A 22,930-nucleotide genomic window follows, 5' to 3' on the forward strand; every position below is an offset into this window, starting at 1 on the left:
ATACGAGAAATACAGTACTGTAGCAGTCTCTGGCATCTTGAGGGCGAGGGATTGTATATTTATAATTATATGCCATTTTTTCTTTTTTCTTTCTTGTATAAGTGGATTATTGAAAAGTGAAAACACCCCAGGCGCGATATACAATACTACAGATCTGTAGTGTTGTTTAGTCATTATTGCAAATTTTCAACATACCGTGGGTTCGCACTTATGTACAACTTACAACAGTCACAAGTTACAAGGCATCAATCTGCCTGCTTGTGAGAAAAAAAGAATTATGCAAAACACTATTAAACAGAAGTTCGATGACGCAATGTTCGATGTTCGTGAAAAAAAAATAAATCAAATTATTGAACAGCTTCATGCAGTTCAATTCTGATTGGCATAATCGTAAGTACAGTAAACGTTTTATCCAGCAGTTCAATATCGGATTTTTGTCGCCTCGATGCACGTACTAGTACCATCAAGTGACCTTTCTGTGTTATTACCACGGATCGTACTGCCGATTTACCATAAAGGCACGCGTAAGTTCATATATTTAAAATGCGTCACTTTCTTCCGCAGACGCTGACAGACACACACGAAAAAACTTTGTGCAAAGCTTTGCGCTAAAAAATCTTGTATGTAATTAGAAACTTCGAATTTTGAAGTACTGTACATATATGGACTTCCTTGAACCTAATTCATTAAGATGAACAGCAGCTATAACCTATTTCGTTACATTTACTGAAATAAATCATTTTATATTAGCAACCTTTACGGCAACCTAATCACAGATGCTGCCAGAAACTAATAAATCAATACGAGTCCAACTCTTCCAAGAACGTACAAGTAAAACGTTAAACCACTACATTTTTAACATAGTATAAACATAATTAACTCGTAAATTTAAAGAATCGACAAAACTCTGAAAACCAAAAATGTTGTGGTTACAACTGTACGAGATCAACTAAATTCTGGCTAGGCGGAACCATTGATTCTGGGAAAAAGTGGCATAATCGTGCAAACACTTGCACCCGATTTTCCAACTCCACACCGGCGCCTAAAAACCGCTTGCTTAATTTGTTAAAAATGCAATATATTTATCAAAATAAAATCCTTAAGGTATGTATCTACAGTGCACTTTTTAGCACACCTTGTGAACTTCACCGAGGCTATGTAGGAAAAATTTAATCTTCGACAAACCTGTATCAAACTTCACAGACGGTAAACTTGGTGGAGCACGAAATAAGTATGCCGGCAACTGGTGAAACTGTGAATAAAATCATGTATATTACAACAACATTCCGATAAACGATTCATTATGGCAGCGGAATATATGTACCTCGTGCATTTCCTTCGCCGAGCTGCTGTCCACAACTCCTGCCACATCATTTTGCAGAAAATTTACAGCGGCCAGTGGATTATGCGAACACAGTTCCAGAAACTTCTGTTTTCGAATAATCCATCGCACTTGCCGCAGTGTTGCTTCCAGTTCAGGCTTTCTCAACTGCAATGGAAGTAGCCAGTTAGTATTTTTGACTGTTTGTCGCTGTTTATTATTATAAAAACGTGCCACCATACCCTCAATTCCCAGAAATCGCCCAGTCTCAGCTTTGATGCACCAGACGCTTTTACCGCACTCCCCCCAAACAAGAAATGTGTCTTCGAACCCGTATCATATACAAGCTGATATGCATAGCGAGGGGCTGGCTCGCGATTACATTCATCAGATGCTGTACGACATGCTGACCATTTCCCACTGGCAACGGAGAAAACCCAAACATTGTTCTGTGCCTGTTCGTCCGATTTGTTCTTGTTTCTAGCTTCCCCCTGGAAAAAATCAACCATCAGATATTTAAAAACACCGACTTCTAAACACATTCTTCAGACTATTATGAATTCCCGTAACGGGGACTCTAGAGACAAAATATATCGTAGGTCTTACAAAATGCAGGTGTATTTCTTCCCGGTCCGGATCGAAGGTTGCTCGTGGACTGAAACCAACCGGCACTACAAAACAAATACGAGTTAGAGAAGACCGTACAATTTTCAAAAGATATAAAATATCCTCACAAAGGTCACCCGCTTCGGCATCAGCAAGTATTCTGTAGTCGTTGCTATCAACGTTGTAAACCAGCATATCTTTGATGGCATCTTCAATACAGTGTCCGCCAAATATGTACAAAGCACGCTGACCCTGAAAAGAATTGTCTTTTTTCAAAACTACTGAAATCAAACGAACATAATCACAATTTTTTAAGTAGTTAAAAACGAAAAGCATAAGAAACGGGATTTACCAGAAACATACCGGATGGAAGATCATACAGTGTCCCGCTCTTGGCTTGAACGACACATCTCGGCCACGGGAGGCTCTTACATCGGGGCGCAAGCATTTCCAGGAATTACTACGGATGCTGAACACATACAATCCACTATACCAGGCTCCTTCGGTATTTTCTGTGGCTTTTCTCTCCACAATCTTCCCACCGCATACATAAACAGCCTTGCTCTGAGGATCCAGCGCCATTTGATGGTTCATCAGCAATCTTGGTCCGCCGTCGGCAAATGTGTCTTTGCTTATACATGTCCAGGATCTTCGTCTAATGTCATACATATATAAATCGCTTTTCATTGGCTCGTTGGTTTTAGAATTGGGGTCCACGAAGCGGCCAAGAAGGAAAATCGTTTGATCATCTTCATCCAGGATCATCTTGTGACACGAGCGTGCAGATGGACCATTCTGTAAAACTTCTCCATCGATAAGCTCATGCGGAAATCAAAATAAAAACCGCAACAAACATATAAAAAAGCTAACAAATCTGAAGTATAATGATTCGGAAATCGCGAACACCCAAAACAGCGAATTTGAGATAACCTTCTTTTCATAAATGTACAACACAGACATAATACGATTGTACCACAGGTGAATAAAGGAAGAGATTTTATAAAAAGATACAGACAAAAACTTACGCTCACCTGTTCGGTCGCATTGGCAGAAATAAGGGTCCACTGCCGCTCCGAAATGTCATATCTCCAGAAGTCCGACAAATCTTTACTGCCATCCCAGCCTCCAAACATATAAATAGCACGGGCGCTGGAATCCATCACCATTTGATGACCGCCTCTCATGCAGGGAAAAAATTCTACAGCAGAAGACTAAGTGTTACTGCAAAACAAAAGACAATTTGAGCAAGTTGCGGCAGTTCCAATACCAACGACAGTAGCGGCAATTTCGCCATAGACGCACTATAGCAAAATAGCGCTGCTGTCACTGGTACTGCTACGGTCGCAGCTTTTCCTAAATTGTCTAAAATGATTGGAAATTTCTTCCGTCTACCTGGGGATACAATTGCATGGTCAGACATCAGACGTTTCCACGCGGGTCTGTAAGGCTGTCGTGAGATGAAATCTTCGAGCAACCCGTCATTCCCTGCTTGCTCCATAATGCGTTCCGCCTTATCGAAGTCTCGTTGATGTACAATTGTATCATACAATTCGGTAACTCGGGGGCTTTCCAGGTCGAAGTCGATTTTCTGTTTGAGCAACTCACACACATCCTCCAATCCCAATTCTCGAAAAAATTTCCAACAGACACGTAATGCGGTTGAGTGACGATACTGAAATAAAATTCCGTACATTTGTTCGTGCATAAAACTCATGTACCGATACAATTCATTTATAATTTTTATGCTTCCTTAAGATATTTGTGTCATATATAGCTCTGAAACTTAACCCAGCTTGATTAATTTGCCAGTGTGTATAAGTTAACTAACTGAGCAAACAGGAAGCCAAAGCCATTCTTTTTCCGAACAGAAAGCCGCCAGCTCAAGCAAAGAATTTTGCTTAACCGAGACTTACTTTTTTAACAACCTCCAAATTTGGCCGCACTAAATCGCTGTCGTCGACGCCACTGAGCTCCACATGCCAAATGCAATAATTGAAACCAGAACCCCATGCTTGTATTGGAAGGATTCTAACATAACGTACAGGAAATTCCACTTGGTCGATTGTGTGCCGCAATGGAAAGGACTCGGCAAAACTGTCATTGCGCAATGATCCTTCGTATAACTTCATCAGTGAGTCCAGCGTCAGCCCTCCGTACACTTCAAATTTTCTCACATTGCAAACGTTAGCTTTCTCATTTTTTCCAAATGTTATAGCATGAAGAAATGCAGGCGCTGAAAGCTTCAGCGTGATGAATTGTGGGTATGAATTACTGTCCGAACACCATCTACAATACAGAAGTGAGGAAGCATTTTAATTTTTGAAGTTAATTAGTTTCTACCAGAGTACGAGTAGGCTCATTGTAAAGTGAACTAACTACTGCCAAATAAAATACAAAAACATTTTACATAAGCACTGTCAGACACTTGAGCGGCGCCGGAATGTAGTTTAAAAATATTCCAGAAGCACCAATAATCAGGCCGCAGACCACAACATAAACCAAGCAAAGAAGCAAAAGAACTTATTACTTATCATACTTATGGCTTATAACTTCCGTACCTGGATCCCGAATCACTGGGCTTATTCTCCAATATTTTTCTGAAGATAACAGCACGTTTGCAAATTGCAGTTAACGCAAAACATTCGGTCAAACGGAAACACAGTGTCGAAGTACTATGGTGATTTTAACAATCACAGTCGTATCACACTCTCTCATGCGCAGGAGCTTGAAAACTTACTCGGCTGGATAATCGGCAATAAAACTTGAAACTTCACAAATTTCGTAATTCAGCTTGCGGGCCGTTGGCTTTTTATCTTCCATTGTTGCGCTAAGGAATGCCAAGGAATCCAATGCAAACGCAAGATTAATCTTAAAAAGGATGAAATGCTCTGCAGCCCAAATACTGGATTAACAAGTAGATACAACTTTTAACTTCTGCTGCTGCTCTTATGTTTGCGTAGCGTGACTCAGTTTTCCAAAATAAAGAAGAGTCGGATTCACTGAAAACAATTTAGCCAAGAGTCTTTTGAGAATACTCGAAATTGTTTGATATGAAAACGTTTAAATTCAGAATTCAAATTGCATCAAATTTTGTGATTTGCGCAGTTTTCGACTTTACAGTTTACATATCAAGGATTTCGGCGTCCGCCGTCGCGTGCCGCTTTCAGGCAACCCTATTGGTGGGCGTTCTTAACTTGCTGATAGAGAAATTTTTAGGGCTTGAACAGGGGGCCTTGATTTTAACATCCTCGGCGCGGCAGGAGGCTCAGCTTGTTGCACAGTCGAAGGGATTTGCAGCCGCAGAAAATCCCGTTTTTACACTTTTTCACAATTATTTGTGGGAGCGATTTGTCGTTTACAACATAGCGTTCACCGAGAAGTTGTAAGATTTAGGAATGCCTCGATTCAAGAATTTCTTTATGTCAGGACCTGCTCCAATCCGTAGAACACTTCAGTATTTAGAGGGGGGACAAATTCAGTTGCGCGATGAAGTACGGATTGTATGCATGTACTGGCGCGATCGGGATTTCGCGCACAAAGGAGCCAGGTGAGTGTTTTCGTTCAGATATTTTGCAGATGGGTTCTCAAAGGAACTAGATTGTCGGATAAGATTTGACGCGTCTCGGCGCCTACGCCGACTGTGAAAATACGATGTTGTAGATCAGGGGAAATTTGAGTGATTGATGAGACTACAGAGTGCATACATACTTATGTGTATTACTATTTATACGGACTACTTTGCAGAGAATTTGTGTTTTGGAATTACCCTCAATTGCAATACAAGAATCCTCATGTTCAATTTTTGACGTTTACAAACTACATGCCAACTCCGGTTATCCAAGCATATCTTGGTATTGCATGCTGTGTAATTTGTGTTTGAGTGCAAAAGATGCTGAAATTACACCTTCTGTGCTTATAAATAATGTAAAAGACAGTAAAAAGAAACAATATAATTTTGTTCTAGAAAACGGCCAGAAGGTGCTGCTTGATGTATTTGACAACACTCGCCATGAAATCCATGAACGTGTACGAAAAACGATTGGGAAATCAGAGGAGATTTTGGCAGCGGAAGCAGTTGCCCGACAAACCATCGCCAATCCTGCCAATTTCGGCAAGGGATTTCCTCGCCACTGTATATGCGAAGTTCCCGGACAGATTCCATGTTCTAATGTTGTACCTTTTCCCAAAGAAATGCGACGGAAATTTTATGAGAATCCTTATGACGTCGATAGCCCGATGAAGGAAGAATAGAACCGTCAACAGGATAATCAGCTGTACATGTATTTGAGTGTTTATTTTCAGTTTTTCTCGTATTCAGATGGACTCCTCACGGTAAAAGTGTAAAAAATCGTAAGAAAAACAGTCGTTACTCTGATGTCATACAGTTTTCTACAAGTAATCAACGGTGTGCTATAAAAATAAAAATTTCAATTATCACAGGTTGTGCACCACTTTTTGCCGATAAACCTTGGTCAGTTCATTCAAATTCTCTGTCAAAATACTAACTTCATCTAATCTACCGGCTTTTCTTGCTTGGTCGACAGTTTTTTTAATAACTTCGATTTGCTGTAGTAACGGATCATCCTCGGTGTCAATTTCCGTCGCTTTGACCTGTTCCGGTGCCCAACCGGCGTTCAACCGACTTGACGGCCGGCTGTTCGGTTCATCGGGCTCATTAAATGGATTGTGATCATCCTCACCGTCGTGGTCGCTATCGAAGGGATTTTTCGAATCAAAGGGATTTTTTGTTTCAAAAGGATTGGCATTAACCGGTTTGGGTTTGACTAATTCTTTAGGGAATTCTCGACTGTGTCGCCTGGTTTCGAGTTTTCGTTGCTCCTCAGCCGCCTTTTGTGCAGCCAACCGTCGTTTGGTATCTTCTCTCCGCTGTTGCTGCAGTTGTTCCAACTGCTGTGGAGTCGGAAGGGGAGGAAGCACCAGCACACGTGCTTTCAGATACTCCACTGCGTTAATTCTCACGTTATTCCTCAGTTTTTCTTCCTTCGGATGGCTCGCGGGGGGAAGAGCAGCAATCTTTTTACTGAAAAGAATGGGTATACAATTTTCGTTTTACAATGAAATGCAATTTTTTACAATGGAAAGCAATTTTTTACTGAAGCCAAAAGATGACAATTTTAACATAATATACAGATACCGAGCATCAGCAAATATAATATGTTACGAACCTTACGACATCAATGGTGTCGAAATATGTCTGCAGCTGTTGTCTCATTTCCGCAGCCTGATGCAAACTGTAGTTTGTTTCTCCGGCTCTAATAAACGACACAATTTTTTAAAATAAACGACTAGCAAAAGTTCAACATGCATTCTTAGTTTTCCATTCGCACGATGGTGTATACTCACTGTAGTGATATCGCCATTTCCTGATAAGCTGGATAAATTTTCTCGGCATCAGTTATTGCATATGCAACACGCTGCAACACAGAATATGAAAGACAAATCAAGTGCGGATGCTAGATCATTCATTGATTATGTCTGCAGAGTACCACAATGGCTTTTGGCCATTGCCTCGCACACAGAAAGCTAACCTCATGAAGATCTTCAAGCTCCGTTCTGCTTCCCTTTTCTTCTAGCTGCATTATTCGGCGTTCCAGTAAATCTTTGCAAATTGCACAGACGCGAATTAACTGTTCTTTATCCCGACCGCCCATCGAGGCAACAACTGACATTAAACTTTCACTACTGTTGGACCGCTTCATCATGGATCCGTTTCGGACACGTTGGTCACTGTTTTCGCCGACCACCGGCCGCAGGGTGGCACCCACCGGATTCGTAAGTTTTTCTAAAACGTCGGTAAACAATATGTTGATACCTTCGTCCAGGGCGCGCTTTCAGAGAGCATAAACAAAATTTTACCAACAAACTCGGGGTCTAGAAAATCGCTACATTCCCCGCAAATGATGGAACCACAAAGTCGGCAGTGGTGTTTCCGCATAAACATTCGGAATGATTTCCCGCATCCAGGGCAAATTGGAACGTCCTGATCCGCAACCCAAGGCGCCAGATGCTTTTCGAAAACTGAAATGGCCGACAGCGATATGATTACACAGTACTGATCATCAACACAACATAACCAAAATTATACTGATCACTGCTCCAGAATTAAGTAATGGGGCTACAGTTTACAAAGCACCGTAATTCAAAAAATAGCTACGATAATAAATACGATAAATACGATGCAGCAGGGCTACCGAATCCGATTTCATAAACAATAAACCGGGGAAAAACAGACGCACGCACAGCTTTTCACACTCATTCGGATTTCACCGCAGAGGTTGGCATGGTTTGATTAATTCTTTAAGTGGATCGCCTTCCGAATCGGATTCTGGATCTTTTACTGTTGAAATCGCTTCTGCCTTACCTAAACGCTGTCTCGGATCGGATGGCGCTTCGTGTGCTAATTTATCCAACCTGATAATCAGTTTATTCGTTTCAACCATGAATCTCTCCAGGCGGGAATCCCGCACTTTCCGAAAATAATCCGTGTGGCTGCTGGACAGGCCAAGCACTTGTGGTTCCCAAAAAATCTGATGGTCATAATCCTGCTCCTCAGAGTTATCACGAGAAATGCCTTTATGACTGGGCGTAGAGTGCGAGTTGTCCACAATGCCAACTTTGCGTAACAAAATCCCTACCAAAACAAATGTTTAACTGGACATTGTAAAATGGGACTATAATTTCTGCTAAACCAATAATTACTGATGAGCAAGTTTCAGTGATCCATACTCGAAATTCCCAAATCCGTACAAACTCCTTGCTGACAGATAACATACCTTTCAGCTGCTTAATCACTGATTTATCTTCCTCCGCGTGATCATGCTCGAAGTGGTCCTGCAGCTCGTCAATATTGCCACAGTCCTGCATGCATATGGGACAAATGAAGCCTTCTCTAACGACGACTTCTGCGGCGGCCGAAGGTTTTGCCTTCTGCGGCATTCCTCGACGGGCTGACGTCGCCATGTTCAACCGGATAAAAGCCTCTTCAGTTAATTGACAAGAACTGATTTGATTTTGAATAACACGACCGTGTGTACACTGGGTGTACAGTACACGTTAACTTCCCAAAGTTTCATGCTGAACCTTCCAGTTACGGTCTGTGCATGGATAAACCCTCCATAATTATTAAAAATAAAATCACTCCAAGACTTGCAACACTAAAAGACAAGGAAGCTGATAGGAAGAATGACGATGAATACTTATTGAATATTACAGCAAAGGATGGTTTATGGAAAAATTAATAACATTTTTTGCACAGCGAGCAGGTGGATTTTTTTACCGCTCGTCGTCCCACTCACTGAACCTCGTATTCGCCACCCATTTGCGGCAGGGCTGCGACAGACTTTTGCGATAAAATACTCGAACTTTTTAACGGGTATTACTATTGGCGTATTGCAGTTTATTATTTGTTATTTGCAGTTTGTTTGCAGTTTGCTGTTTGCTTGTTACATTTTTTTCCGATTTATCGATAAGTTCGCTCTTCTGCATTCTGTTGGCGAAACATTTAAACCCAGATTCTGCACGCAGTTTTGCGCACCCATGGGAAATGGATCAACAGATTAGAAGTTCGGTAAGGTTTGCTGCAGAGTGCAGAACAATTGGCACAGAAAAGAGGAAACCTCCACAAAATGATTTGAAACATTTAACTTGAGCCGTCGAGGTTTTCGGTGTCGATCGTCTTCTACTTACGACAATTGTGGCTAATAGTATTTCTGGTTTTCAGAACAAGAGCCATTACGATGCTTTTCATTTATATCTCCGGCAAGAGCGGTTCGATTTAGCCATCAAAGAAGTTGCGCAAATACGCAAAAATCCTCGGTTCGTTCCAGTTGCGTAGTTTATTCTTGGATTGGTATACAATGCATTCCTTTTTTCTGTGTATACAGACTTCGGCACGAAGCAGTCAGAAGTTTTCTCACACGGGCCAGTGCGTTGTTCCGTCGTGTTCGGCTGGATCCAGCCGTCGGATGGTTGGCAGGGGAGAATGCGGATTTCGCGGATACTGTCAGAACCGCTGTTGCGGTGTTGGGAGATGATTTCTACGCTGTCCTGGTTGAGCATTGTGTGGCCTCCGGGGAAGAAATAGATCGTTCGTTGGTGAATTTATTTCTGGAGTTTTCTCAGGAGGGATATTTGTGGACCGATGGTGTGGAAATTTAAAAATACTGCTACTGTTGTTACCTATCGTTCATTTGCTTAGCGTATATTTGCTGTCAGCCGGAATTTCATTTCTTTTTGTAGTGATTCGATTATGCTTGTCGCTGGCTGATTGGGAGTTACACCAGCATCACGACTCTTTTCCAGTGAATTTTGATGCAGTTTCCGAGCATTTATCCAGTATCTTGCAGTTTCTGGATGCAGCACCAAAAAAATCCATGCCAAATCCTATTTTCAGGGTACGATGTACCATTTTGACGTTTAACACTTTAACTTTTATTTTACCATAAGTTTTTGCGTAGAAACCGGAGAATACCAGCTCCGGAACCCGCATTTCTCCTGCTCAGTTTGCTTGGAATAAACCAGAGATAACGGCCGCGGAAATCTCGTGCCAGTTGGCACTTTCCGTTGTTTGTGCAAATTTGTTGCGACAGGAAGCTCCGGTTGGAAGAAATATTGTGGTGGAAGAGCTCTATGACAAAGCGCTACAGATGAAAATGTTCCGGGAAGCCGTATTGCTGGCAAAACACTGCGGTGTAGGAGAGTCTGCAGCAGTATTCCGAAGTTATGCAAACTGGTAAATTATGAATGTGCACTTGGTGACATTTGAAATTTCGAACACACTGGTTAGATTCTATTGCACATTGTCTTCACGTTACAGTTAATATCGTATTATTTTTAGTATTTGTTTTCTTTCAGGATAATACAAGTGTCCACATTAGCCAGAGAGCAATGGGAAGAATTTTTCGCTCAGATCTCAGTTTTTATTAACCGGTTACCTCTTGTTCCGGCGGAAATAAACTGGCAAAAAGAAGTTGAAGATTCCGCTGTTTTCGTGGAAAGGTGAATTTGATTTGGCTGTTTCGAAGTATCCAGTATTCTCAGTCATCTTTCGCTTACAGGATACTTTCCATTCTTCAGACTTCCCTCGTTAATTTGTTTAAAGAAACGGGAACGATAACTGACTTGCTCACAATCGTCGATGCATACCATATGGCCAGTTTTCCCATATTCCTCCAACTGGACCAGCTTTTAGTCAGTGTTAAATATTTCCGAGAATTATTATGGCATTTGCTGGGCCAGAGTTTTGCTCATGAACGGATTTTTCATTACGTTGTGGACTGGATTGATGCAGTTAATGGCGAAGCATGCATTGCAACAAGGCCCACGTTTTCTTTGGTACTTATCACGAAGATCAAGTCGTAAGTTGCGAACAGTTTACTAATAAAACTACATTTTTAGCAAGGTGATACTCGTGTGGAAATTCCATACATTGGCTCCACCTTATGGAATTCTATTCGGAACTATTTCTGCTCTGGAGACCCTACAGATAATGTGACAAATGTAATTTGCTTTTGCCGTTACACTTTTAACAACCAGGGTTTTACAGTGTGTTACTAATTATTGATGCTTGTAGATGTGGGAAACGCTGGAACATAAGTATAATGGCAGGAATTTAGATAGTCAGATTCCAAACACCCATGATCAAACTGTGATAATATTCCGCAAGAGAGCGGCATATCCAACTAGCGAAGACGAAGAAAGCTCTAGTAGTGAAAACGAAAATGATGTGGAAATGCTAACTGGGAATGAGTGAAAGTTGGCTGTTTTGAGTGGCATTGCTTTTCATTTGTGTAAAGTATTTTTCGGTTTTCTCTCGTTGTTTGAATTTTGTGAACTCTGCGTTGGGTTGGAAAATTCTGGTTATTACAGCTTTCAGTCAAAAATTAATGAAGTTGCGCATTCGAAGTATGCTCTACAGTAACTGAGAAAAATAAGTGCAAGTTATTTGTTGTATACACTTAACTTGCTTTTATATTGCAGTAAATTGTGTTTATGTTGCAGTAAATATAAATATGTACGTACAAGACTGCAACGTGCCGTGTGCTTATTAATTGTAAGTATTCATTAAAATGCACTCCGTTATTCTAAATTTACGAAATGGCTGTGGCTCGACAAACCGGGCGCATAGAATTTCGTTTTGCACCTTTCTATTCCCGGTAATCCCCTCAAGAAATACCAATTTTTTAATCATTTTCTTGCGCAAGATACTGTGCAGTTTCAAAATGGAAAACAACACATAATTCTGCAACGGGAAGCCAGAATATTTAGCGACTTATTGACCCCTACATCTTAAAACAAAAACGTATAAAGATGTTCCAGTTGGAAGGTTCTTTTTGCCTTCATTCACCTGTAACTTCCAACATTTAGTAAAAAATAGACCAAATATACTACAATTACAATAACCCCATTTTTTTATAAATGGTATCTTTGGTTCCTAAGTACTCGTAGTAAATGAATGCCTATTAGAAGTTCAAATTATCACAATGTACAGAATTTCAATAAAATTACAAGAATCTCAGTCAAATAATACAGATTGGACCGCATTGGATGTTGTCCACGACTGACACGTTTTTAAGCGCTGTGCAGCTGCCGAAATTCCGCCCGGCGAACTGTACGCGAAAGGTCATTAGGAATAGGTGCCAGCTTAATAACGGGCGCAGATTCCGCATGGTGCTCAGGCTGTGATTCACTTTTTGAACGGGGCAATTCACGGGTTAATTCACGAAAACTGCTTTCCGATACACCTTCAGCCATTAGACTGGGGAAAACGAATGCGCCCACATGTGGACTGTCCGGTCGTTTGGGTAGATCATTAGGGGAAAAGATGGTGCCGCGCCGGGCAATGGCGCGCATCATCAGTGTGGCCGTTGTGAGATTGGGTGTGGTCGGACTGAGCCTTTCCCGTACGCTCTCCTCGTATTTTTTCCTTAAATTCGCGAAATCATGCTCCGCGAAGGCGTCACTATTTCTGCGCATCTGTCCGTGCACGTTTGCCAGACTGCGTCGCGGACTAAAGCCACTACGTGGACTTTTGTTGCGAAATGGACTGAACTGGGTGTAATGGGAGTTTTTTGCCGCTGCCACGGTGACAGTGTGTTCAATGCGCATTGTGCGTAAATCGAAATCGGGAATTTTGAACAGCTCCTGGATCAATTCTTCCGGGCCGATCATCATCCCGTCCAGTATGCTCTGCTGGAGTTCACTCATGATGGAATAAAAGTCGAAGGCAGTTTCTACTGGCAGAAAATACCTGAAGAATATGGAATCGATTAAAACGCAATCCTTATACACAGAAACGTTAAATGTATACGAGTATAATCAATACTGTACAGTAATCATTTTGTGCAACACCGATGTACTGTTACTCGACCGGAAAACCGCGGAACAAAGAAATCAAGTGCACAATTTTATTGTTAATCAGTAGGTGTTGTATATCGTTTTAACAAATACCTTGTATTAGAAATTTACTAGTGTACTAAATGCAGGAACAAATTAAAAGATAGTCTTTGAATATATAACACTCGGATTCATGCCTGTGACATGCACGATGCAGTAGCCAAATGTCTGCACGATATAATGTTAAATAATTTATCATTGATTCAGATCTAAAAAGCAATAATTTTATGCTCATTCTGTAACTCGAAATTAAATCGAATTTCGCATCAATGTAAATCAATTAAAATTATCTCACATATTCACTGTACCGGTTTCCGTATTTTTGCACAGCTTATAATACCTTACTCCATAGTATTTTGTAGCCGTCAACAGTAATATTCTGTATTTACAGTATCTGCACTGGAGCGGCGTTCGATCTTCGTGCTTTTTAAATTGGATGTACATTTGCGCCCGAATCAAAACATCGATTAACTCAGTTGCGTCATTCAAATAGCCGAACCTGATACCTGCGTTTCATAACCTCCCCTCGAACGTTTCATGTTTGATTTACACTTGATCAAATGGTAACATTAAACATACTTCTCAAGTTTCACCAGCAGGACGAGGGCCGTCTTCATGAGAATGACCGAGCCGTACAGGAAGATGCAGTCCCATACACGTAAAGTGGCCTCATGCTGCAGACACGTTGCAAAGAGCGTCAAAAACCATTGAATGGAAAACAGATTCGTTAACGGCGGCTCGTATCCCCCGTTTGCTCCTGTAAATGCACACCGCACTATATTACCCAGTGATCAATCGATTTCTTAACTTTGACGTGGCTGAATAGCCATTCCATGTCAACATTTCACATGCATTTACTTGCCTCGTTCTTCCAGCGACTGCTTGCGCAGTTTATCCAGATGAGATGATAGTGCCGGCAGATAATTACTGACCAATTCTTGAAAAACCGATAGGTCGATCGTTAATGCCTCCAAATCATTGGCGAAATAATTCGGCGGCAAGACATGTTCGATAAGGTATATCATTATCTGCAAAGGCAATGTGATAGTTTCTCCAATCTTGACATGCAACTGCCGACTGGAGCTTGTCTGCGCAATTAGTTGTCTGATTCCGCACTATCACCAGAAAGCGTATATACTGGCTCATATTAATAATTACAATAACCGATGGCGACCTTTAGCCTCATTGATAATTTATGTAGATCAAGGGAAACAAAAGCTGAAACTTTTCGCTTAAAATATCAAGAAAATTTAAAGGTATAGAAAAAGCTCGCTTCTGAAGTGGTTTTTTTGCGATAGCTTTTAAAACCAATAACCTTGCACGAGTAAGTAATCAAATTTATGAAGGCTTACGCGAGCAATACACTCTATTTCGCCTGAATAAGGCGTGCGTTCTGCTACGTCATAATCCGATTTCATCCACAACTCAGTAATCTTTGGACGTTTTCGATTATTACCTTTAGAGCCTCTTCCTCATCTTTGTCAACGACATCCAATATGACAGCTGCTATTATATTAAAACCTTGGCAATAACCAACAGATGGCCGGAAGCGAGCGTACGCTAACAGCACTCGTTTCAGCAAAGAGCGCTCTTTTTCATTATGCTCGCCGCAGAAGCCGGAGCAACCGGTGCGGTGTAGGTCTTTGACAATCTGCAGTCCCAGCGCCTCCTCGTCCGGATTGAACCGGTCATGCAGTAAGAGTTTTTTAATCTTTTCCCATTCAAATGGCAGCTGCGAAATGTATCGATTGGCGATAGTTGACCACATCTGAAATTAATGACATCCGTTAAAATATGCTTAGGCTGCACGGTCGGATCCTGTGCGGCTTCTGTCACTCCAGTTCTGTCATGGACGGCTAGGCACGTACTTGATACAAAAAAATATTAAACATTTACGCTATCAAAATGAAAATCAATCATGGTTAATGAAATATGGGAATTGGTTTGCGTCATAATGGACAGAAGTGCAAATAATCATACAGTTTACATTAGTCTGCACTCTGCATATGTAATGTGTCCACCTTGTCCTTACTGTTTTTCGAAAAGCTGTTGGCAATCCACCCGGAAGTTTCAGCACGGCTCTCATCGCTTCGATCCACTGCAGGTAACCATCGCTGTCACCTACCGGAGGTGTTACGGAAAACCGAAACTTAGCGTGCCGTTGGCCTAACAAAAAAAGGACACCACGCAATTATTTTAACGCAAATCGATAAGTAAAGCGTAAGCAAATACCGCATCAACGAAATTAATTTCTGAAGGAGCATTTTTTTTATATAACTATTATGCATGGCCCATGGGAATTCGAGACACTAATTCCGGATTCGAGTAAAGTACTGAGTGTTCAAGTTGCTAAATAATTATACGTATGTTTTACCGAGAAATATAGCTAAGCGAAGCGAATATGTCAGCCCTGTTAAATTACAGTGAAACCGCAATTAATTGCTTACGTAGCACAACTTACAGTTGTAACGGTGGATTTGATCGTGAACAAAAGCCACGCCACAGGAATACATGTCTGTGCGTTATGGCGACAAAGTAATTACTGATTTAATTGATAACTGAGGAAGACTTTCCACACTGCGTATATATAATACTGCAAAATACGGGTCAGCACGCAGATTCGTACAAGGATAACTGCCGACTAGAGAAACAAGAAAAGAGCAGCGGAATGAAAATGTTGTTCAGCAAGGGAAAATTTATATACCATTCCTTTGCACTATCCATCAAACCCATCCCGAACTGTCCATTAAAAATAAATCAACCGGTACTCCCACTCTTTGCTGTCCGAAATACATTAATGCTAATACCAGCAATATATTGCTCTCTCTAATAGCCGGCAATTGCTTGGATGATTTGAAGATATTAAAAACGACATGACCTATTTTGCATTAAGCCCTTATATGCACACGTCTGACAATACAAATGTTAAAAGATCTGATATGGTGTGCCGATTGTGCGGCTACAGTCTGCTGCTCTGGAAATAAGCAAATCCATAGCGAAGCTCGTAGTTCAAGGAACCGCTTGGCTCCACCTTCCATGGAAATACTCTCTTACTGCCATAGCGTGCCTTATTGCCACAGAAAGGGAACTTACTTCCTTCCGGTGATGATGGCGCAGCCAGAGCCTGCAGTGCGCTGTTGATGATCAAATACTGTTTACTTTGGGCTATTTGTCTCTTGTCCTTCTGTTTCAGAGTCTGCACAAGATACCGGTTCACTCCCATGATGGTGTTTTCGTATGCGGTCCTTAACATTTTCAGCTGACTTGTATCTAAAAAATAAGTATATATAAAATTATTTGAATATCTGCAAGAGCAGACCGGAGTAAACTTTGAACACATATTGCCGATCAAAACTTCTGCATTATGCATCGTCAAGGAAAAGTTTTTGTGCAAATGCAAAATTTTTTATTAAAAACAGTGCACCGCAAGAACATAAAATTAAGAACGCTTGCTTGCACTTTAGCACATTTTAAATTTACATAACAAAGAATAAATTATCAGCATATAATATTAGATCTAAAAATTGATGGTTCACCTTCCCATTCAAAACTATCAAAAGGGCAACGAGAAAATGTATACACGTCCTGGTATATTATCGACATTTATGTGCGTTATATATTACTCTGTGTATGGTTGCACAGTACGTATCACGTGAGATTTCATATATAGCAGATGTTTTTGTTATAAACTTTTGATATCATTTTATTGGCACATATTTCTCTTTAATAGTCCAATGAAATTATGTAATTTGCGGCTATATTCTAACATGGTACGTGTCCTAAATGTGACCAGCACTCCCACCAAAACTTTTTTTTTTGAAGAAACATATTTGTACGAAACACAAAAATATAAAATTCTCAGTCTTACTAAGAGCGCTCCGTCTAAGTCATACAAAGATCGCATCACCGATCTGTCGTACGTGTACATCCAGTTCTATATCTATATTTTATTTAAAATTTACTTGTTAATAATTGGCAATTTCACAAGATCTCTGAGTTGGGATAAGCATATATATATACAAGATCTTTTAGATGGGATAATCTTCTGGTTGGTTTCCGAAAGCCTGTGGCTAACGATACCAACTGCGAATATGAAATATATGCATTTGCAGTATTTTTTAAATTAAATTAGAGGAATAATTGTTAGAGGATTAATTGTTAGAGGATTACATTCCTAATACATGTACAATACTTCTTAGTTTTTTATGTAACATGTAAATTTCTGTTAATAATTTGGGCGTGCCAGTAGTAATGTTTACCGGTTTCGGCATTTAACTGCTCAATATACAATTTGTTAGTCAAATTTAGGATTGTAGTGCAGTACTAATTTGGCAATCAAATAAAAAGGTTTTCGGTCCGCATAAATGCAACTATATTGCTTCGTATTTGCCTGATTTCAAGTATGGCGGGTTACTTTCATGCCAACTGCAAAAAAAATTGTTTTTGTAACAGCAGCTAATGCCTGCTTTTGCTACTGCTAAACAATTTTGAACACGGTATTGCTGTAGTTCACATGCTATACCCATTTGTGTAAGCAGCTGCACGTCCAGCTTGTCATTTCCCTGGTATCCAAAACTCTGCAGCGTTTTACTTAATTCTGCATAATATTCAATTCTCCAGGCGGTATAATCAATAACTGAATTTTTCCTTCCAATACTGCTTTGACTGGCATCTGAACTTCGGCGCACAAGATAGCGCGTTTCCTCCAGTTCATCGTGGTACAGCTGATCATCCACATAAATTTCATGCAACAGATTTTCAATCAGCTGTTTGCGATTTCTGGCACTTGCATCATAAAACTGTTGTTCAAAAATGCGTGAATCGCTATCGCTCGTTTGACCAGAGTCAGTGGCTGAGTCCATGAAACGATCCCCAAAACGCATCGTGTAGGGCATTTCGTCGTGAATATCCGCCGAAATGGATGCCTGTGCCGAAATGGAACCAGCGTCTAAATCCGTTGTGGCTGGTGATGGGTCTTGTTGATGCTGCTTGCGGAAGCGCATTAAATCGTGCCACGCCAACAAATCCCCATCATCCATAAATTCCGACTGACCTTTTTGATCAGTCTGATTATTCAGCTCGTCCATCGCAAAACATACAGATGTGAGCCCAGTTTCGATTTAATATACCGAGACGTGCAAATAGCATATGCAGGTGACCATGAAAATCAAGTACAGTAGCAAGTGAAATCATGCAGCTTACCGGCACGCTGCATAATTAATCTTAATAAATTTGTAGTACCAAACAATTCTTTCCCAAAAAGAGTGCCAGACCTAGTGCAACCAGTCATGATTGCATTGTAATTAAAACGCATTTGAACTGCTCCAACTGGGTAAATATCACAGTTTGTTGTTTCAATTATCAGAACAGTAGCTTACAGTGCGATAAATTTTAGCTTCTCTAAAAAGACTTTTCCGAACGATAAGCGCAATAACACCAGATAAGATAATTTATATTGTCCGCTATATTTCTTGCCGAATTTTGGGGATCGGTTACCACAAAAGCCGAGATACTACTGAGCTGTCCGGTTAATGTTAATGAAACGTTTTGTTCCACAAGTATTTGACAGTCATTTAGCAATACGCACGTTATTTAGATTAGGTTTAATTAGCAGTCTCCAATAAAATATTATTAGCAAAATATTTAACAGGATATTTGAATCATGATTGCAGGACTGCACATTTTACAGCCCTAATATACGTATACTACTCGGTAATGATTTGTCTGTGCTAGCAATTCTGTTAACCTTCGAGGATTCTTTTGGGGTATTCACTAGTACTATCGTACGGTTAAATACCGTAATTAAATCCGTAGTTAGAGTCAAGTTAGTGACGGTGTTGTGCACTACTCTAGGTAAAAAGTAAAAACTTTAAAGATTACATGTTATAAAATAGCAAAATAGGTTTTTAATTTCGTAATACGCAATATGTAGCTGATGTAGGCCCTTTTTCAGTGTTGAGAACAATCTTTTGCAAAGTATTGCGCTGCTCCCTGCAGGGAAATGTAATCAGTCTCCAACAAAAGATACGAGTATATGTGAGACATGTAAATGTAAAATTTTTTGCACTTGAGGAAATGTATTAACTTCATGGAATTATTGCACTGCAGCACATACTTATAGTTAACTAATAAAACTGCAAATTGTTTGCATGTACCTGACTTTTACTAACTATGACAGACGTAACAACTTGTACGCTTTATATGTTCGAAGTCAGTAAATAAGCGCCTGTAAAAACGGTTTTTTTGTTTAAAGAAAAAAATCAAGTGTTGCAGGAATAAAGTGTTGTATAGTCACAGGTTGCAGTTCATACTCGATTACTATAAATATTAATTTAGAGAACCAGAATAAGAATAAGCAAGCGTTTTTCTTATCCTGGTTTTTGCCACCTTTATAACATACAATGCGTATGCAGTCAACCATTCTAACAAGACAGTGTAATTAACATATATACCTACGCCTTATTATAAGACAGTCGTGACCTCGTAGCGGCATCGTTTATGCCATGTTTTTGCTAATGATGTTGTACATACCGGTAAGTATGCGTAATTTTCAAAATGCGGTCATTCGGAAGAAACACATAATAATGATAGCCGTTAGTTTAATCGGCAGTTTTAGAGAAATTTTTGAAAGAGTACACGTTTCTAGATGTTTGTCGTAGATTTCAGTTACGTACCCATTAATAATTTATTTGTCAAAAGATTTCTGGAATCTCAGTCACAGTATGCCCTTTAGCTTTTCGGTAACCTTGTGTACCTGCATATGGACATTATCGCTAACAAGCATATGCTTTGTTTTCTGCTATCACTTCCAGCGCAAAGAAACAGTGCAAACGTCCAGCACCGTAAATCCGGTCACCAGAATTCCTGACATTGTGCCTGCTTTGCGCAGCTATGATACCTCGTATTCTGCGGCAAACAATGTTGAAACGGCCTCATACTACAACACTAATAACTATAATCCCAATCCATCCATGACCGATTCTGTTCCAAAATACAATAATGGGCTGGATCCAGTGTACGCATCGGCATACGCCATCGAGACAATTAATTCCGCCGACCTTTTTCATATAATAACTACAACACTAGGACCTGAAGCGTGCCGGTCAACGACATATCGTACCATTTTGGGATGTTACTGTCGACTGATTGGGAAGCGGTGTTATGCAGCGAATTCCATTTGTAAAGCGGATCAGTTGGGCGATGGCTACTGCGAATGTGACACTGGATACGTAAAACTGGGACTGCAGTGTGTTACGCAGGCTGCGTACAATAATATTACTATGACTGCTGCCCGTGAGAAAGCGATGCAAAAATGATATTACGAATTTACGACTACCACAAGTTTTTTCGAATGCCAATTCTAGATTTATATTTCTTTCATAAGTACGAGTACGGTAAACGGACCTATCCAGCTTGGGAATTTTATGACAGGTTTATAAATTTGATTGTACTTTATTTAGGATCGGTAGAATTTTTAGTCACGTCTTCACCATGGTCAGTAATAATCTTTATCCACAGAGGCATCTTCTTCGTTTACAATTTATCCCCCGACAGTAATCGCGTCTTGCTTTTTGCCTTTGAATTCTGTATTTGGGAACGTTGGTGTAAGTTAAAGAAACAAGACCGTGTAGCAGCAACATTTTGCTACCATATTTTTCTTTGACGAAAAATCTTTGAATTATAGTCCATTGCCGGAAACGGAAGCCTAACATACACACTTACCTTGCTGTCTTCCAGCCCACTTGGAGATTCCACCAAGCATGTTGACATCGATCCAGCTAATGGCAATTTAATATATAAATCAGTTGCTCCCGGATCGGTAATAAATCAGATTTATTCCTTGAGTGCAAAAGATTCCCGCGGGAATACAACCTCTAAAAATTTTACGGTAATGTTTCGGGATTGATTTGGCCGAATGCCAAATGCCATAATACAGTAATATAAACACCTGCATAACTGTGTGACATATGATCAACTTGTTATTAATTTTATTGAAGTTTACAACTGCAACATAAAACAGTCATGAATAATACCACTACGATCGGCATGGCACAATCAAGAATTAAAGAAACAGCCAAAATCACTATTATATATTATTATTATTATTTTATATATGATTAATATTATTTTTAGGTGGCCTATAACTGCACAGGTAAACTTCGTCCACACAATGGAACAGATGCAAAAACATAAAACTTTCTCATTAGCTCCAACGTGCTCGTTTAATTTCGGAAACAGTTTAATCGTGGACTGCTTGCGATTCACAACCGGCGACACTATAGTGACCTTTATTGTAAGCTTAGTGGGTGTGCTAGGCTAACGTTAGTCTTAATGTGAATTCGTCATCAACTGCAGTTACTTTTATTACAGGCTAACAATAGTTTAACTCCGACGGTGTTTTCGATGTCACTCATCAATTCTTCATCAAGGAATGGAAACAATTTTTTCCAAATTGGTTCAAACACTGGTCTAGTATTTCTGCAAAAAATTCCTCATGGTGGCGCATTTGTGGAGAACTACAGTGTTTCCGCTACAAATGCGGCTGGACAAAGTTGCCCAGCTCAAACTCTTACGGTTAGAAAAGATCGTTTAATTGCCTATTCATCTCGAACGTCATGGGCGACTGGATGAATAATATTATATGAACGATATGTACGCGCGTATATGTACCTACATCTGAAATGAGAAGGTACTTTTTGCGTTGCAGCTTACGACAACAGACACTTGTATTTGACTTCCCGCAACACCGTCGACACCAGACGAACAGCACAATAAAGGAGTACAGGTATATAGATATTGTATAATATCTCATATAATATATGAGTACCTTGGCACAATGAATCGGACAGTACAAAATTTCAATTTATTTTATAAGGCTGGTCATTTGACGCAGTTACTGTTAATTTGGATTTAGAAACGCTTTTATCTATCCGGAACTATATGTGCCGTACATTTCAGTAAAACTTGACCATAATTATATGGTAATATTGGAACGCATATTTACTGTCTGTTCAAAAATATCTATGCGACAACACGGGTACTCCGTACTCGTATATCAAACGATGGATTCTGGCTAAATTAAACGCAATTAGCTATTTGTCTTTGTCTGACGATAGAAGTACTTGTACTCTAAGTTACGAACCTCAAGTAAACGCCCGTTTCGCTACACAATCTGCGTAGCCATATCCGGCCAGAAAAACGCGCACCGGAGCTACTTTGTATAAGGTTGAAGAGGTTCGGTGTTATCGTCATCGTTTTTTGCATAGCCGGCATTTGGTGCTGTAGGCTTGGCACTTACTATCTGGCCGTGATTTCGTTTGTAAGTTAAATGAATACTAACTTTAGAATCCTATTCCTTAGATTGCCTCAAAATGAAGATTGCAATTGTCAAAACAACAAAATTTTTGTTTCGCTAGCAGTAAGAGCATCTGATGATTCTGATCATGCTGTCGAAGAGAGACCGTAGCAGCATTTTCATTATCCTCGAGTACCTAGTAGCATGGTTGCGAAAGAGAATCTTTTAAAATTTTATTGTACCTGTAGTGTTTAAGATTATTTCAGCCAAAGCGTAACCCGCACTGCATAATT

General features: G+C 40.1%; 6 protein-coding genes across 6 annotated transcripts; 3 read left to right on the forward strand and 3 right to left on the reverse strand.

The window, feature by feature from the left end:
- Positions 1-784: 784 nt before the first annotated feature.
- On the reverse strand, positions 785-5,022 carry LOC129591340 (muskelin-like). The gene is made up of 12 exons (XM_055486968.1): positions 4,665-5,022; positions 4,486-4,524; positions 3,841-4,213; positions 3,320-3,599; positions 2,959-3,125; positions 2,291-2,722; positions 2,056-2,179; positions 1,928-1,992; positions 1,564-1,812; positions 1,325-1,489; positions 1,186-1,252; positions 785-1,042 (listed from the first exon to the last, which is right to left on the reverse strand). The coding sequence occupies exons 1-12, from the start codon at positions 4,745-4,747 to the stop codon at positions 930-932; spliced, it is 2,157 nt and encodes a 718-aa protein (XP_055342943.1). The 5' UTR covers positions 4,748-5,022; the 3' UTR covers positions 785-929.
- Positions 5,023-5,195: 173 nt separating this feature from the next.
- Positions 5,196-7,204, forward strand: LOC129591195 (probable 28S ribosomal protein S25, mitochondrial). Its single transcript, XM_055486760.1, has 3 exons — positions 5,196-5,474; positions 5,672-5,778; positions 5,892-7,204. The coding sequence occupies exons 1-3, from the start codon at positions 5,323-5,325 to the stop codon at positions 6,176-6,178; spliced, it is 546 nt and encodes a 181-aa protein (XP_055342735.1). The 5' UTR covers positions 5,196-5,322; the 3' UTR covers positions 6,179-7,204.
- LOC129591194 (rabenosyn-5-like) lies at positions 6,203-9,178 on the reverse strand. The gene is made up of 7 exons (XM_055486759.1): positions 8,722-9,178; positions 8,310-8,579; positions 7,805-7,966; positions 7,477-7,730; positions 7,292-7,362; positions 7,114-7,200; positions 6,203-6,968 (listed from the first exon to the last, which is right to left on the reverse strand). Exons 1-7 carry the CDS (start codon positions 8,906-8,908, stop codon positions 6,362-6,364), a joined length of 1,638 nt encoding a protein of 545 aa, XP_055342734.1. The 5' UTR covers positions 8,909-9,178; the 3' UTR covers positions 6,203-6,361.
- Positions 9,179-9,348: 170 nt separating this feature from the next.
- Positions 9,349-11,868, forward strand: LOC129591321 (uncharacterized). The gene is made up of 9 exons (XM_055486938.1): positions 9,349-9,515; positions 9,669-9,763; positions 9,832-10,091; positions 10,187-10,341; positions 10,405-10,679; positions 10,802-10,945; positions 11,005-11,281; positions 11,345-11,446; positions 11,520-11,868. The coding sequence occupies exons 1-9, from the start codon at positions 9,492-9,494 to the stop codon at positions 11,697-11,699; spliced, it is 1,512 nt and encodes a 503-aa protein (XP_055342913.1). The 5' UTR covers positions 9,349-9,491; the 3' UTR covers positions 11,700-11,868.
- Positions 11,869-12,272: 404 nt separating this feature from the next.
- Positions 12,273-18,660, reverse strand: LOC129591198 (TBC1 domain family member 30-like). The gene is made up of 7 exons (XM_055486764.1): positions 17,865-18,660; positions 16,436-16,612; positions 15,375-15,508; positions 14,799-15,110; positions 14,205-14,370; positions 13,922-14,099; positions 12,273-13,196 (listed from the first exon to the last, which is right to left on the reverse strand). Exons 1-7 carry the CDS (start codon positions 18,427-18,429, stop codon positions 12,518-12,520), a joined length of 2,211 nt encoding a protein of 736 aa, XP_055342739.1. The 5' UTR covers positions 18,430-18,660; the 3' UTR covers positions 12,273-12,517.
- Positions 18,661-20,011: 1,351 nt separating this feature from the next.
- Positions 20,012-22,409, forward strand: LOC129591357 (uncharacterized). The gene is made up of 7 exons (XM_055486991.1): positions 20,012-20,635; positions 20,861-20,946; positions 21,027-21,230; positions 21,476-21,494; positions 21,550-21,635; positions 21,713-21,916; positions 22,050-22,409. Exons 1-7 carry the CDS (start codon positions 20,065-20,067, stop codon positions 22,074-22,076), a joined length of 1,197 nt encoding a protein of 398 aa, XP_055342966.1. The 5' UTR covers positions 20,012-20,064; the 3' UTR covers positions 22,077-22,409.
- Positions 22,410-22,930: the final 521 nt, after the last annotated feature.

This window comes from Paramacrobiotus metropolitanus, unplaced genomic scaffold (assembly GCF_019649055.1).
Source record: "Paramacrobiotus metropolitanus isolate TYO unplaced genomic scaffold, Prichtersi_v1.0 Parri_scaffold0000045, whole genome shotgun sequence".
In the NCBI taxonomy this organism is placed as follows: domain Eukaryota; kingdom Metazoa; phylum Tardigrada; class Eutardigrada; order Parachela; family Macrobiotidae; genus Paramacrobiotus; species Paramacrobiotus metropolitanus.